We start from the raw sequence: 15,537 nt of genomic DNA, 5'->3' as shown, positions 1-15,537 counted from the left end.
TGTCCAAACAAGGAACACCCGCAACTAATCAGCATCGTGAGTTTCTTCTTAGTCATTGATTTATGTCTGCTCCAAAGAAAAGGCGCCCGTATTGCGTATTGAACTCAGCCCGGAGCTCTCTCGCTTGTAAATGGCCAAGGATGACCCATCTCGCAGAAAGATGCGCAAAAGGGTAATAGAGTTTTGCGCTGGAAACGGCTTAAAATGTGTCAAACCGCGACCATCTTACCGTTGTACCATGTAGCAGGCGTAGAGGTGAGTAGTATCGCGTGCTCGACGGGCGAAACTCGGACGTTTCTCTCATACCTGGGTCAATCGGAACGCGCCGAGTCTCACATGCACAGTAAGGCTTACTCAGTCGATCGGTATACCGGCTTTGTGGAATAATATTGAGCAAGTTGGTCTATGATGGTCCAGCGCACCTATCACAAGGCATACACATGGCGCACTCGACGCTGACACCATCTGTGGCAGGGAGTCGCCTTGGCCTGTGTTCCCCTGGCCAACTGAAATTTAGAATATGACCCTTCACCCTCCCTAACTGCCAACTTGAATCGCTATCAAGCTGGGCAAGCGCTACGCTGATGCACAATCCTTCCGACCAAGATATTTCGGGGGCCTTTGCCGACCGGTCATCCTCGTCTGCCAAGCGCTCCAGTCCATACGTGAGTTTGTACACTTAAGTTCTGCCCACAAAACTTGCAGCCCGAAAATCCCCACACCACAGTGGCCATGTTGTTAGTGTCTTGACAGGCCTACACGTGCCTTCTGTCTTCACTAATCCGAAGATTTTTTCTATAATGAAGATGCTACCACACTTCGTCTTGGATCCCGTTATAGCGACAACTTTACTCTTGCTGACTGTATCATTGATCGTAACGTTCCATGCACGCGTCAAAAAGACTAATAGCCGTCTTCCGCCTGGTCCTCGGGGGATGCCCCTGCTCGGCAACATCAAGGACCTTCCGCCACCAGGAAAGCTTGAGTATACACATTGGCTAGAGCTCAAAAACATCTATGGACCTATCAGCTCTATCACCGTCTTGGGCCAGACCCTTGTGTTCATTCACGACAAGAACATCGCTGATGAATTGCTAAATAAGCGTTCAGCAATTTATTCAGGGCGACCGAGGCTAAGGTTCGGCCTAGACATGTCAGTTTGTCTGTTCTTGCAGTAGCTGAAGTAGCTGACATTCTCACAGGGTCGGCTGGATTGACGCTATGAGCAGTCTGCAGAACAACGCACTGCACCGACTCTATCGAAAATATGCATATCAACAGATAGGGTCAAAGGCGGCGGTATCGCGGTACCATTCGATGCAGGAGGCGATCGTCGGTCGAACTCTTCAACGTATGAAAGAGTGCGGAGGCAGAGACCTTGTCCATAACCTCAAAACGTAGGTTCAATTTCCTTACACTGTCTTCCCAGCCAAAAGACATGGGTATCTCTACTGATGATATTATACAGGCAAACTGGAAGCCTCATCCTCAGAGTCTTGTACGGCTACAAGATTGAACAGAACGAAGCTGACCCACTGATCGCCATGGCGGATGTCGCAATGGACCAGTTCAGCCAAGCTACCGTTCCCGGTAGGTGGCTGGTAGACACGATCCCCATGCTCGCTCATGTTCCAGAATGGTTGCCAGGAGCAGGCTTTAAGAAAACAGCACGGCTGTGGAGGCACAACGTCCTAAGCTGCGTCAACGTGCCTTACAATTTTGCTAGGAAGCGGCACTCGGGCGGATCGGCGAGCATGTCATTTGTCTCACGCTCGATGGACGAGGCTGAAGCTGACAACGGCGGATGTGCATTGAGTGAGGAACAAGAACATGCGATCAAATGGACTGCTGTATCTTTGTACGTGGGAGGCGAAGACACTTCTGCTGAGACACTCAATGCGTTCTTCCTAGCAATGAGCATGTTCCACAACGTACAACGCAAAGCACAAGAGGAGATCGACCGCGTGGTGGGAGCGCAAAGAATGCCGAATTTTGGCGATCGAGATCGGCTGCCGTACCTGAACGCTGTTGTCGACGAAGCGTTACGGTGGCATCCTATTGTTCCTATGGGCGTTCCCCACTTGTCTGATGAAGAGGACTGTATCAACGGCTATCGCATCCCCAAGGGCGCGATAGTCCTTCCCAACGTATGGTGGTTTACGCGCGACTCGAAAGTCTACCATGATCCTGAGACTTTCAAACCCGAACGATACATGGAGCCATACAATGAGCCCTCTCCACGAGACTTTGTATTTGGATTCGGACGCAGGATATGCCCTGGACGTGTCTTGGCCGACTCCTCGTTATACCTGACGTTCGCGCAGGTACTTGCAACTTTCAATGTTGTACCAGCAGTGAACGAACGTGGGGACACGGTGAAAAATGTGCACACCTTTGGTCCAGGCCTTGTCTCAAAAGTTGGCCCATTCAGCATCGAAGTGAGAGTTCGAAGCGAGGCGCATGGTGCTACGCTTGATGAGCTAATGAGAAGATCTCCATCGGAGGAAAGCGACGCAAAATACTTGGACGGTTTGGCGAAAGGCGTTTTATCGAATGGCTCGCAATAGAGAGAATTCCAGAAATTATTTTAGTCACACTACCAGTGTGACATGAAACATGACAGAGTAATACATAGTCAATGAACTTCAGGGCCGGTAATCATAATCTCACGACCCGGGTGAACAACTTTCTTCCAAATATACTCGCGGGGGCATTACACTAAACAAAGATCATTTTGCCTGCAGACCTTCCGTTGCCAGACGTCGCAAGGAGAATAGCCATTGCTTTTTGGGGATCAGGTACCGCTTTCTCTTCCTTACCCCCATTTCAAACACTCTCCGTAACGGCGCTATCCACCCATTGACCACCCCCAAATTTGACATTCTCAGCTTCATCGCCGTCTACATAGACGCCCAATGAAACCAAATCTTGTCCGCACGTACCAGAAAGATTGACGCGCCTGCCTTCCTTGTCTTTAACAACAAATGCAGCGGCTGTAAGCTATGGTACGTCGGCCCCAATCTTATTCGCCTGCTCAGCGACTTTAAAAGTATTGGTGGGCAGCGCAGGTGTTTGCTTAGATGCTTGGCGGAATTTGCTCGCTTTTTCGAAGGCATATGCGTACCGGAAGAGGTTGTTGTAATCATACCGTAAGCTTTCGAAGCGAAAGTGAGATTGAAAGGCATGCCCATATCGGCCATGACGCCCATCGGAGCACTAACTGTCGGGATTTCCAGCTGCCGTATGGCACAGTCACCATTAGAGTACAGAACTCCGTTCCGCCAGGTATCTGCGGCAGATAGCTTGTTAACGTCCGCGTCGACTTTGCCCACGTCGCCGTTGCAGGGCCACACAACCGCATCGAGGCCTACTTCGGCAGGCCAGTCTTCGTAGTCCGACTTCCGCTTTGGCTTAAGGTTCTTGAGTGCGTCACCAAGAATAGGTGTCTCATGCGTAATAACAAGCCCATTGGTTACATGTGCTTCTACATCGATGTGGCGCACAATAGGATCGTCGTCCGCATACTTGTCTTTGATGGCTCCTGGTGGGCGTGGGAAGATCGTTCCTGAATCGACTTGCGCGAGGCTAGTGGCAACGTTATGGTCTCCATTTGAGGCCAACAAATCGTCCCAAGCGTATTCCATTACCTTGCACATGTCGACTTCGTGGTGGGGAGGTACAATCAACTTTTCGACCAGGCTATCTGCACGGCTTGCAACTAGGTTCTAGAACTTCGTGACAACAGGGAAGTCGACCTCTTGAACGCTTGCACCAAGCCCCTCGAGGACCTTTTGGGCGTTCTGCCAAAGGCCCATGACAAACTGGCGTGTGTGGCTTTGCTGTAGGATCAAAATCAACGCCGCCAATGTACATCTTAAGTATACCAATCTTCTTGCCAGCAAGTGCCTTTCGCATCCGCAAGGGTACCATAGCCTTCGGGCGTATAGTATCAGCATCAGGAAACATGGGATACTCCATGTCCTTGGTAGGCCATAGTTTTTGTCCAAATTTCTTTCATCGAGTCATTGCTGACATATACCGCAACGCTTAGGTACTGGTATTGCAACATCCCTCCAATATTCCTTTCTGGCGGACATTACCGCAGACACCGGAATTTCTACTGCCGATTTGGTTCAGTGAACTGGCATCATGTGCTTGTTCTTTGGGTGGGCTTGTTTGTTATGGCAGCCAATCGCGCTTACGTACGGACATCGGGGTGTCTGTCTCATACCACTGTTCTTAACGGTACCTATGATGATATGGAGAGCCTATTCGACATCTGCCGGGAAATGAATGGCGCATCCAGCATTGATCGGCATCTTCGTATCCCCAATCGAGTCTCTATGCGAGGTCACAATCTTTGACCTGTTGTTTGCCCATAATAGTGGCATATATATGGGGTTGTATGTGTTCATTTTGTTTGGGTCGAACTTCTTGGCTCCGTTTGTTGCTGGTTGATGAGTAGGTCCAAGATACAAGACGGCGGGCTCAAAGGAACAAAGGACAGCCTCTCCTTGCGCGTCTGAGCTGTTCACCTCATGTCCGATGGGCTCAACCTTGTGAATTTGTTAACCACGCTGACTTTGTATACCGCTTAGGTTCAACGATGCCTTCGGTTGGCGATGGGCTATGCACTTCGGAGCTATCTTTTGGGCTGTGTGCTTCGTTATCATGTTCTTCTTCATGGACTTACGTGACAACGCAGTAGAAGGTGAAGAAGCTGGCCCATGGAGAACGATGGGACGGGAGAAAAGGAAGTTGACCAGGGCTCAGCAAAGACAGCCTCTGCCGCAAGCGCTTCGTCGCCCACCTCTCCAACAAGGCTATCCAAGTATCGCGACATCAACGCTGCATTGCACCATGTTCAAGGCTTTACCAGGACGACCAAGCAACCCGAACATGCTTCGTATGGCATACAGGCCAGTTATATTGATCTTCCGCGTTCCCACAGTAGGATGAGCCGGATTCTTCTACGGAATCAATCTGGCGTGGTACAATTTTCTCAACAGTACTGCAAGCCCAGTCCTCAGTGCTGCCAGTTGGACTTTGAACCACGTGATATCTGGTAAGTGTCTTGGCACCTTCCCGGCGCCCTAATAAATGGACCTACACCCCTGAAGGTCACATACTTTATGCAATATCACATATTACATATTTCATCACTCCCTGCCAAGTTCAGCTTTGCCCCGTACAATTGGTCAGCGGCTTTAGTAGGCAGTGTCTATACAGGACCTATCATTGGCGCTGCATTTGCATCGCTATGGTCTGGGAACTTTGCGGATTGTATCGCCCTGAGGCTAGCGCGGCGCAACAAAAGCATCCGTGAGGCAGAGAATTGGCTTTGGGTGCTGCTTTTCTCTGAAACCATTTCAGCCGCCGGTTCGTTAACGTGGGGCGTCGGGGCCTACCATGAAGTACACTGGATGGGCCTGGTGTTTAGACTTGGGATGCTCACGGTCGGATGCGTCACTGGTAGAAGTGTCGCGGTGGGCTATAATATTGACTGCTTCAAAGAGATAACCGGAGAGACAATTGTGTCAATAATGCTGATCCGCAACACGATTGGATCTGGATTCAGCTACGCCATTACGTCATGGTGGTCAACGCCGGGACTTCCGAACTGCTTCATCACCGCTGGAATAGCCTCTCTCGCATGTCCCTTCACCTTTTTGGGGTTGGCCGTGTACGGAAAGCAGATCCGCCAGTGGTCTGTCCCTGGTTATCGAAAGTACATGGCTAGTACAGTAGTCGCTCGGGACTGAAGCAGAGTCAGGGTATAGATTTCAAAGAAGCAAAAACATTTGACACCCCCTCGAAAGCTTCATGCATCACTCACATCAGGTGGAGAACCTACCACGGGTGCACAGTTGCCGACAATTCCACAGGCAGCACGAACGCACTGGGCAACACACCTGTTGGAACTTGTTCGTGCCAGGGAAGGGCTCTGCTGTGCTTGTCACGCACCAAGACACGAGTAAGCAAGCAAGCGGGAAAACAAGGAAGGAAGTAGGAGCATGTAGGCCATTGATCTGTCGGAAACAGCGCCGAACACGGGTGAATCGGCTCGGCAAGGGCATAACAAGCTATGGGTTGGGGCAGAGGAGGATGCGCAGGGAAACACAATTGATGGCAGTGCAGACAAGGCTACGGTTCGTTTAGGCAAGGGCCTGAATTAGAGGTGCTGTGCATAATCCTCATTCTCGCTATGATCCAATAGATATGATAGTGGGACGGTGGATGCCTAAACGATGAATACTTGGATATAGCGAGTATGCCCCCACGTACACACGTACCCGACATGGTGAGTAGTGACGACAGATGAGTGAACAGTGTCGAAATGGACCAAAGACAGCTTGGACTGCAAACAAGCTTCGCCTCCATTTGCGGTGAGGACAAAGAGGCGCCAATGCTGGTGTGCAGACTGTCTTGAGCACAAGAGCTTGGCATCAGTGAAGTACGAGTGCGCCTGGCAAATGAGGAGTAATGTGGATGCGAAGTTGGAGAAGGTCGCCTCGCGCCGAGTGACGTCTGGTGCCGTGTTCCGATTTGAACGGGCTTGGGCCATCGAAGTCCCGGCGATAGGCGGGGCCGCTAGAGGCGCAGAGACACTAGCGCCTGCCAAGGTGCAAGAGCGGAACGCCCAGCATTCCCGCGCCGTTGCCAGTCGCCCCCCTCCAGCTCGCATCGAGACCCCGCTGCGTCATCGGTTGCGGACAGATGCATCGACCAGCACAGCGCTGAGCTCTCAATTCTCTGAGAGCGTCCTCGTGTCTCTGGCCCGCTGCGGCCGTCAGCGCCGTGGTGGCATCGCAACTCGAACGTCACCATGCCGTGGTGAAGAGCTTCTTTCCGCCCGGAGGCTAATTCTTGGTGCCACGACCCAGCCGCGAAGTCCCCGGACCAGTCCCAGCCTCCAAAAGTAGCGTACACCATGCCAAGAAGTGGGTACATACATGTTCTTGGCTGCGGTCATACACTTTCCCGAGCCTTCTCCAGCATGTGGTTAAATGGGTCGAGTTCCCCCCGCCCATCGATTGCTTGTCTTCCTTAGAAATCCTTTGTATTCAGTTTCCCACCACTCGCTATGGGAAAGAAGGCTCAGACTCTAGATGGTCATGTATCCGGCCAAGCCAACACACCTCTCTCTCGCCCCTCCCACGCCCTCACCTTCGAACAAGTCCTTGAGGAGATAGGTTGCAACTCCGAGAACGGACTGTCGGCATCCGAGGCCACCAAACGACATGAACAGTACGGAAATAACGATCTGGGAGAAGATGGCGGAGTGCAGCCGGCCAAGATCTTGCTCCGGCAAGTAGCTAATGCAATGACTTTGGTGTGCAGCACTGCTCGGAAAGAGCCACACATGGATTCTAACGCTTGCGCAGGTCCTAATCTTGGCCATGGCTGTCAGTTTCGCCATTCGATCATGGATTGAGGGTGGTGTTGTAACCGCCATCATCTTGTTGAACATCATTGTGGGTTTCATCCAGGAGTGGAAGGCCGAGAAGACCATGGACTCTTTGCGATCACTCAGTTCCCCAACCGCAACAGCAGTACGGGACGGAAAGACTATCACTGTCCCAACCATCGAAGTTGTCCCTGGAGACATGGTAGAGATGAAGACAGGTGACACTGTCCCCGCCGACGTTCGCCTTATCGAGGCGGTCAACTTTGAGACAGACGAAGCACTCCTCACAGGTGAGAGCTTGCCCGTTTCGAAAGATGCCGAAGCCACGTTCGATGATGACACTGGACCTGGCGATCGACTGAATGTTGCGTTCAGCTCTTCGACTGTCACCAAGGGCCGCGCACGAGGAATCGTTTTCGCTACCGGAATGTACACTGAGATCGGAAGCATCGCCATGTCGCTGCGAGACAAGGGCTCCCGCCGCCGTCCTGTCAAGCGTAAGGAAGACGGCTCTGCTGGACCTCACCGACACGTACAAGCTTGGGGCCTGACTGCTACCGATGCTGTCGGACATTTTCTGGGTGTCAACGTTGGAACCCCCCTGCAGAGAAAGCTATCTCGCCTTGCACTTCTTCTGTTCGGTATTGCTGTTGTGTGCGCGATCATTGTACTGGCAGCCAACAATTTCGTCAACGACCAGGAAGTTATCATCTACGCTGTTGCCACTGGTCTCAGTATGATCCCAGCATCTTTGATCGTGGTCTTGACGATTACTATGGCTGCGGGAACGAAACGCATGGTCGAGCGCAATGTTATTGTTCGTAACTTGAAGTCTTTGGAGGCTTTGGGCGGCGTAACAGGTACGTACATTAACATGGAACGTTTGGATTATAGCTGACCATCTTGTAGATATCTGCTCAGACAAAACCGGCACATTGACCCAAGGCAAAATGGTTGCTAAGAAAGCTTGGATTCCTGCCAAGGGTACTTACTCGGTCGGAACGACCGATTCTCCTCACGATCCCACCGTCGGAACGCTTAGCTTCACGCCCAAGCCACCTCGTCAGCTGGATCCTGAGAAGGATGGAGATGAGTCGACTTACGAACAACTCCTGGAAAACAACACACACTTGCTGGAATTTCTGAAGGTTGCATCACTTGCCAATCTTGCGCATGTTCATCCTAACGAGGAGGAAGGTGGCTGGAACGCCCGAGGTGACCCCACTGAGATCGCTATTCAAGTTCTTGCCTCTCGGTTCAAATGGAACAGGTTGGACCACACAGGAGATAACAACCCGGAATGGAAGCAGTTGGCCGAATTCCCGTTCGACTCAGATGTCAAGAAGATGTCAGTCATTTTCGAGGAAGCCTCAACGTCCCAGAAATACGTTTTCACCAAGGGTGCTGTCGAGAGAGTGATCTACTCCTGCACTTCTCTATTCCAGAGCGAAGACAGTACGACGGAAATGACTGATGCTATTCGTGATGAGATTCTCAAGAACATGGACGCACTGGCATCACAAGGTCTTCGCGTGTTGGCTCTGGCTAGCCGATCATGGGACGGAACGATCACAAAGGGCGAGGACGTGGATCGCAGCCAGATTGAGGAGGGTCTCACTTTCAGAGGTCTCGTTGGCCTGTACGACCCACCCAGACCCGAAACCGCTGGATCAGTGCGACAATGCCAGAAAGCTGGTATCCAAGTCCACATGCTCACCGGTGATCATCCGGGTACTGCTCGGGCTATTGCTGAGGAAGTTGGCATTCTACCTTCGAACATCGCGACTATCGCCAAGGACGTTGTAGACGCGATGGTCATGACTGCATCCTCGTTCGACAAGCTGTCCGAAGATGAGATTGACGCGCTCCCGCTTCTGCCCTTGGTCATTGCACGTTGCGCACCAAACACAAAGGTTCGCATGATTGATGCTCTGCATCGCCGCAAAGCTTTCGCTGCAATGGTAAGTTTTGATTAATCCAGTTCCTCATGCCGTATGACTAACGAATTCAGACCGGTGACGGTGTAAACGATTCTCCATCATTGAAACGTGCCGATGTTGGTATTGGTATGGGTACCGGCTCGGACGTGGCCAAGGACGCTTCGGATATCGTCCTCACTGACGACAACTTCGCTTCCATCCTGAACGCCATCGAAGAAGGACGCCGTATGTTCGACAACATCCAAAAGTTCATCCTCCATCTTCTCGCTCAGAACATCGCCCAAGCATGCATCCTACTTATAGGTTTGGTTTTCAAAGATGATACTGGACTCTCGGTGTTCCCCCTCTCCCCTGTCGAGGTCATGTGGATCATCATGGTTACTTCGTCAGTTCCAGATATGGGTCTTGGTTTCGAGGTTGCGTCACCGGACATTCTCTCACGCCCGCCTCAGAGCCTCAAGCGCGGTGTCTTCACTATCGAAGTGCTGCTCGACATGCTCGTTTATGGTCTGTGGATTGCTGCGCTCTGTCTCGCCTCGTTCACTCTGGTTCTCCACGGCTGGGGGGATGGCAATCTCGGTACAGCCTGCAACGACAGCTACAGCGACGACTGCGAGACTGTTTTCCGTGCTCGTGCGACTTGCTTCGCCTGCCTTACTTGGTTCTCACTCTTCCTCGCCTGGCAGATGATCGACATGAGGCGCTCATTCTTCCGCATGCAGCCCGGCTCCAAGAAGTACTTCACGCAGTGGTTCCACGATGTATGGCGCAATAAGTTCCTCTTCTGGTCCATCTTGGCTGGTTTCATCACCATCTTCCCGGTTGTCTACATTCCTGGTCTTAACACTATCGTGTTCAAGCACAAAGGCATCAGCTGGGAGTGGGGCGTCGTGTTCGTTGCTACGGTCTTGTTCTTCTTAGGCATCGAGACTTGGAAGTTTGCGAAGAGACAGTACTTCAAGAGACAGGAACATGCCAAGGGTATGCGCAAGGGAAGTATTGATTTGGAGAAGAGGACTTTCGAAAGATACCTCAGCACGGCGATCAGCACAGATGACGAGAAGGTCTAGAACGCCCCAGTCTCTGCTTGTCCTGCGATGAGAAGACTCGAGAATCACGTTATTCACGATTCTCTGGCGATGTTGGTTTCTGTTTTCGAGCTCGATATCACGATAGCGTTTCATATGGTTTTGTATATACCAGTTCATGTACATAAGGATATTACGTATCAAGATCATATCTTCCTAACAATACCCCGCTTTCAAGTGATAACAACCGCATGATAACGCAGCGCCCAGAAATCGACCATGGCACGCGCCGTACTTCCGAGCGCAGTCCGTGTCACAGTCCAAGCCCGGAACTCGGCACAGACCAAGCTTCCCGCTCCGCCAGCTTGGCCTCCAAGACGCGCTAGCCTCCGCAAATACTGGGCGCGCGCCACAGTGGCCCAACTATTTTGTAGGCATTACCTCAGCCCAGCCACTTGCGCTACCAAGAACACTGGGCTGGACCAGGAAAGTATCTAGGTAGTTCCAGTGGAGTCCGTGCGTGTGTCACGCCATATGTAAGATAGGGTCATGTGGGGTAGGCGGGCTTCTTGGGGTATGCTTGGGTGAGTGGCATTTGGACGCGGAGAAACGATCGATGGGATTCAGGATTCTAAGGGAAAACGGGTTGGGTGGGTGATTTGAATATGGTAGATGGAATTGTGTCCATGGACGTTTGTAGTGGAATCAATGTCCGGCGCTCGTGTCATAGAAGCAACAGGAACTCCATTGTCAAACACACAGCCATCGCTTCTTGAGAACGCAGGTGACAACCCTGACCCTGACTCTGACTCTGACCCTAACGAATATGGACTTTGTACGTGCTTTGTCGGGAAAGCGGTTTCTTTGGGACTCGCTTGGCCCATGGTTCGGGGGGAATGGAGCGCCATTGTCATTACTACCACAGGTTTCTGGACATGGGTGTTGTTTGGATTATATTTATTGTGTGTATTTCTTACACTGCTCTTGATTAAGTGACATGCAAAACAAGTCCTTGGACCGTGACCTTTAAGTACTGAGATTGCCCCTGCAGAGTGCCATGCCAGGCTCGCGTGTGAACGTTCACACCGGCAATACAATATCGAATTTAGATTGTAGATGCCTATAGCATCTCAAGTACCTCCAGGATCTAGCGTTGACAATTTGACCAAAGTACCAGCTTACTCCCGATCTCCGCTTTGATCCGAGGGCTGGATATCTATTTCGAAAGAGATGCCCGGGTTACCTGCATTCCGAGAAAAAGCAGGAGTGTTATTTTGTATGGTGCAAGAGAGAGCACTGTGGGATGCCCGTGTGTGAGGACGAATAACTGCATCTCCAACGGCTCTACCAAGCTCGAAACCTATATTGATTCATATCCGCCCATGAAGACGCAAAGGAATGTAGATGCAAGCTAATGGGTTGTAGCGGCGAACATCAATTCCAGAGATAGGGGTAGGTTCGTCACAGTAGTATAAAATTTTATTTAGTGCAAAGGCGCTGAACTTACGAGGTTGTTTGGGAGCACTCGATCTATCTAATCATGTAATCGCATGAAAGTGAATGATGAGCCATTAGTTAGCAGCGCTGACCTCGAGTGCTCTCAATAAGACACCCTGTGCCCGAGGGAGCTCACTGTCTTCTTGGGACTAAACGGTTGTTGTGACTGATGCTTGAAACGTTTGCCGTATTCGCTCACTTGTATGGTAAATCATAAAGAGAGTAGTGTATACTCAAGCACTGGCAGACACTTATGACAAGTATGTGTCCTCAGTCAGTCACGTATGAGGAGACTTGACGTATTTGCAGTCTGATTTGGATCTCTGTTGTGTTACTAAGGAATATAATCGTGCTGTGGCGCTCTGTTAGGGGTATGAATCTGACATGAGTTCAGTGAGTAATTGTCAAACCACCTGGGCAGTCGATGGCACATGTGAGGAGGCTGGCATACCACTATACGACAACGGAGCCGGTACCAGCTTCTACAGTCCCATACGAACCCCAAACAGAAGGGAACGGCTGGTTCGAAGCTCTACGCATCTCTAAGCCGGCGGTGCGGCGCACGGACGGTCCGTCTCGTACGCTTGACAAGCGCGTTCGCGGGTACGATTGCCGGGGCTGTGGCTGTTTGAATTGACTGCTTTCATAATTACTACCCGGATCTAAAGAAGCCCCTTTTGCTACAATCTGACAACCGCATACGGATTGCAGTAGCCGGGATTGGTATCAGAGATCTTTACAGCCTCGCGTTTGTACGTAGATCTAGCCCGACCAGGAGGGTCTACGCGTCAACAAGGATGCAGCAAGAATATCACTGATTGGAACTTCCTGTTCGGAAATATCGTGTTCCAAATTGTATCCCCTCTGAAACGAACGTTTGGCGCGAGACTGTAGCTAAGTTTCTGTTGTTGTTCTCGAGACAAGTGTTGATGCATTGCGTCATCGTGAACAGCCTCAAGCGGGGACAGCGGGAACGGCCCATCCATTCACGGTCCGCCCCCTGATGATTCGCCAATCCGATTTCAATTGGTTGGCATCAGATCTTGAGAGTACCATAATAAATTAGTCGTCCCGCTAAGATGCACGATGCTGTTGTGCACTACACCACGCGACGCTTTGCGCAATCAATGTACCTCGTGCCTCCGAGCATCATCCCGTAGACGCACCCACAAACAATGTCGCGCAACACCTATGAGGAAAGGCCCACCATCAGGCCGTTTGATCCTAGCATTCACAAGGATGAGGTAGATCGCCTATTTCGGAAGCTCAAGGACACGCGGCTACCGCAGATACCCATTGTGCCGGATGCGGGCGATGATTTTGGTAAGCAGGATTCACGGAGGCGCGAGGTCAAATTTGATCGAACTGATACGGCCAAGGACCCTCACTGGAATGGACCAACAAGCTATACAACTACTGGTTGAACGATTTCTCTTGGCCAGATGCACAGAAGCAGATATCAGAATGGCATCACTTTACCACAACGATAGAAGAGCTCAAAGTTCATTTCATACATGAAAAGGCCAGAGTGCGAAAAGAGAAGGCGATACCACTCCTGCTTGTCCATGGCTGGCCAGGAACATTCTTTGAGTGCGTTACTAGACAATTGAGTTGCATATCAGATCCCAAGCTCACACCAGCCAGGTTCCAGAATGTAATGCATGCTTTGCTCGAGCCGTCAGAGGCTGACCAGCCGTCCTTCCATCTTGTTGTTCCTTCGCTACCAGGATTCTGTTGGTCGCAAGGACCGCCACACGGAACATGGACGTTGCAGGACACCGCGCGTGTATACGATACATTGATGCAGAGTCTTGGCTACAAAACTTACGTTGCGCAAGCAGGTGACTGGGGCCACTGGGTACGTGAGATGGAAACACGAGACCGATCCGACGCCGCTGACTTTGCTCCCTTCTGTGCAGGTGGTACGAGAACTTGGCACTGGCAGGTATCCCGCGTGCAAGGCAGTCCACACCAACATGTGCCCAGGAGCACCTCCAAAAGGCACTAAGTTAAATGAGAAAGAACAGGCAGCCATGGACCGCGCGAAGTGGTGGATTGGAGACCCGCTGAACGAAGGCCACATGGGGTATGCGATTGAGATGCGCACACGGCCACAGACCATTGGCGTGGCTTTCAATGACAACCCGGTGGGTATCATGATGTTTATCGGCGAGAAGTATCAAGAGCTCGCAGATCCGACCCTGAAAACGGCGACACTGGATAATAAGCAGTTCAATCACGACCTCTGCACGACACTGTCGTTGTACTTTTTCACTCCGCCATCAATTATGACATCCATGTTGTGCTACTACAACAATGTGCGGCATGAGGTCTACACCGAGTTTAATGCGAAGGAAGAGAACCTCATTCGGGTGCCGCTCGGCGTGAGCACGTTTCCGTACGACGCATTCCCTGTACCCAAAGCCGGTGCGGAGACCACAGCCACGAATTTGCAGTTCTTCAAAGGTAAGGGCTATCTTGGATGCAAGGTAAAAAGCTGACATTATGCAGAGTACGACCATGGCGGGCACTTTGCGTGTATGGAGTGTCCAAAGGAGATGGTGAGCGATATGCGGGAGTTTTTCCCTCAACATTACAAGCGGTAACAGCTGGTCTGACGTAAACACTCTTGCATAATCGTCGACGCTGGTTATAGTGTATGGTGGAAAGCCCGAATGATCTCTAATTCGTGTCGCCCAGACTATCCTAGATATCGATACCGGTAACGTTAGGTGTTTTGGTTTGCTTTGATATTAGTTGCACCTAACGAGTGCTGTGTGCACGCAGTGTGCACGCAGTGTGCAATATTATGGAAAGGGACACTCAATATCTCATCAATAATTGGCCGATCGTACCCCAGAACCAGTTCTGTGGTTCATCAGTGTGACGTACGCCTTTTCAAGTGTCGGAGCAGTGTCCGGAGTATCTAATGCTCGTGAGCATGTCCGCACCTGGTCGGATTCGTCCATACATAGGAACTGACTCAGCTCTGGAGAGTACGCACATGCAAGACTATCGAGCGTACAATAGCCGTGGTAGACAAGTGGTAAAAGGACGTGATTGACGCGTGCACCCTGTTGATGAATCAACGATGCGCGAGGCTGTGGAGGCTCATGCAAGGGAAAGCGAAAGACGGCGCCAACGGATTACTATTGGAGCCCCGCAGTAGGGACTTTGATCCCCTGCCAAGCGGTATTTGTTGATATTTCGACCGCCATTTGTGTCTGGGTCGCATCAACTCTAGCAAATGGCTCTTATTGCCGAGTCTGTCTCATAACCAGATGCATGTATAGTCCGAGTTTTCCGTTATACCGGATGGGCAACGTACGTCTGCGGTTTTTCCCAGCACGAAAGGTTGAGCGCATATGTTAATGGTCAACCGTGGTGGACACAGAGCTGATATCGCCGCACCTGATCCTGTAGTAACTCGGACTGTAATATGTATGTTGGAATGCAACCTATTCATCCACCCTGATTGTTCACACATCGGGTCAGACTTGCTACAAGATCCCCATTCTTGTTGTCAGCCACTGTATCCGTGACCTAGATATGGTAGCCATCGAAGCGTCTAGCACTAAACCTACATGGTCTGTATGTAAAGGGCTACGCAAGCTGTGCAAGGGCAACATGTCCAAGCCAGGTAGAGATGTGGCTCCAAGGCGGG

General features: G+C 51.1%; 6 protein-coding genes across 6 annotated transcripts; 4 read left to right on the top strand and 2 right to left on the bottom strand.

Moving 5' to 3' along the window:
• Positions 1–935: 935 nt before the first annotated feature.
• On the top strand, positions 936–2,567 carry CC84DRAFT_1253800 (cytochrome P450 oxidoreductase OrdA-like protein; the record flags this gene model as incomplete). Its single annotated transcript, XM_018184406.1, has 3 exons — positions 936–1,153; positions 1,203–1,397; positions 1,469–2,567. 3 exons carry the CDS (start codon positions 936–938, stop codon positions 2,565–2,567), a joined length of 1,512 nt encoding a protein of 503 aa, XP_018041680.1.
• Positions 2,568–2,826: 259 nt separating this feature from the next.
• On the bottom strand, positions 2,827–4,212 carry CC84DRAFT_1170239 (uncharacterized protein; the record flags this gene model as incomplete). Its single annotated transcript, XM_018179845.1, has 4 exons — positions 2,827–2,993; positions 3,125–3,725; positions 3,823–3,933; positions 4,207–4,212. The coding sequence occupies 4 exons, from the start codon at positions 4,210–4,212 to the stop codon at positions 2,827–2,829; spliced, it is 885 nt and encodes a 294-aa protein (XP_018041679.1).
• A 1,308-nt stretch (positions 4,213–5,520) lies between these two features.
• CC84DRAFT_8346 (uncharacterized protein) lies at positions 5,521–6,145 on the bottom strand. Its single transcript, XM_018187590.1, has 2 exons — positions 5,855–6,145; positions 5,521–5,758 (listed from the first exon to the last, which is right to left on the bottom strand). The coding sequence occupies exons 1-2, from the start codon at positions 6,075–6,077 to the stop codon at positions 5,601–5,603; spliced, it is 381 nt and encodes a 126-aa protein (XP_018041678.1). The 5' UTR covers positions 6,078–6,145; the 3' UTR covers positions 5,521–5,600.
• A 105-nt stretch (positions 6,146–6,250) lies between these two features.
• Positions 6,251–7,137, top strand: CC84DRAFT_8338 (uncharacterized protein). The gene has a single exon (XM_018187580.1). The coding sequence runs from the start codon at positions 6,474–6,476 to the stop codon at positions 6,921–6,923; it is 450 nt and encodes a 149-aa protein (XP_018041677.1). The 5' UTR covers positions 6,251–6,473; the 3' UTR covers positions 6,924–7,137.
• CC84DRAFT_1132984 (sodium P-type ATPase-like protein) lies at positions 6,687–10,560 on the top strand. The gene is made up of 4 exons (XM_018175956.1): positions 6,687–7,333; positions 7,386–8,268; positions 8,318–9,369; positions 9,420–10,560. The coding sequence occupies exons 1-4, from the start codon at positions 7,085–7,087 to the stop codon at positions 10,416–10,418; spliced, it is 3,183 nt and encodes a 1,060-aa protein (XP_018041676.1). The 5' UTR covers positions 6,687–7,084; the 3' UTR covers positions 10,419–10,560.
• A 2,488-nt stretch (positions 10,561–13,048) lies between these two features.
• CC84DRAFT_1224131 (alpha/beta-hydrolase) lies at positions 13,049–14,479 on the top strand (the record flags this gene model as incomplete). The annotated part of the gene is made up of 5 exons (XM_018183537.1): positions 13,049–13,196; positions 13,253–13,463; positions 13,518–13,731; positions 13,793–14,339; positions 14,385–14,479. 5 exons carry the CDS (start codon positions 13,049–13,051, stop codon positions 14,477–14,479), a joined length of 1,215 nt encoding a protein of 404 aa, XP_018041675.1.
• Between the last annotated feature and the right edge of the window lie 1,058 nt (positions 14,480–15,537).

The sequence above is a fragment of the Paraphaeosphaeria sporulosa genome, assembly GCF_001642045.1.
Source record: "Paraphaeosphaeria sporulosa strain AP3s5-JAC2a unplaced genomic scaffold CC84scaffold_1, whole genome shotgun sequence".
Classification (NCBI taxonomy): domain Eukaryota; kingdom Fungi; phylum Ascomycota; class Dothideomycetes; order Pleosporales; family Didymosphaeriaceae; genus Paraphaeosphaeria; species Paraphaeosphaeria sporulosa.
This window is presented reverse-complemented; position numbering and strand designations above follow the sequence as displayed.

Excerpts from the sequence above, each read along its gene's own strand:
- CC84DRAFT_8346 (XM_018187590.1), bottom strand. The coding sequence starts at position 6,077 with ATGCCCTTGCCGAGCCGATTCACCCGTGTTCGGCGCTGTTTCCGACAG. Across the intron at positions 5,759-5,854 it reads TCGGCAACTGTGCACCCGTG|TCCCGAGCGACTACTGTACT; the intron begins GTAGGTTCTCCA and ends ACTCTGCTTCAG.
- CC84DRAFT_8338 (XM_018187580.1), top strand. The coding sequence starts at position 6,474 with ATGAGGAGTAATGTGGATGCGAAGTTGGAGAAGGTCGCCTCGCGCCGA.
- CC84DRAFT_1132984 (XM_018175956.1), top strand. The coding sequence starts at position 7,085 with ATGGGAAAGAAGGCTCAGACTCTAGATGGTCATGTATCCGGCCAAGCC. Across the intron at positions 7,334-7,385 it reads TAGCTAATGCAATGACTTTG|GTCCTAATCTTGGCCATGGC; the intron begins GTGTGCAGCACT and ends ACGCTTGCGCAG. Across the intron at positions 9,370-9,419 it reads GCAAAGCTTTCGCTGCAATG|ACCGGTGACGGTGTAAACGA; the intron begins GTAAGTTTTGAT and ends TAACGAATTCAG.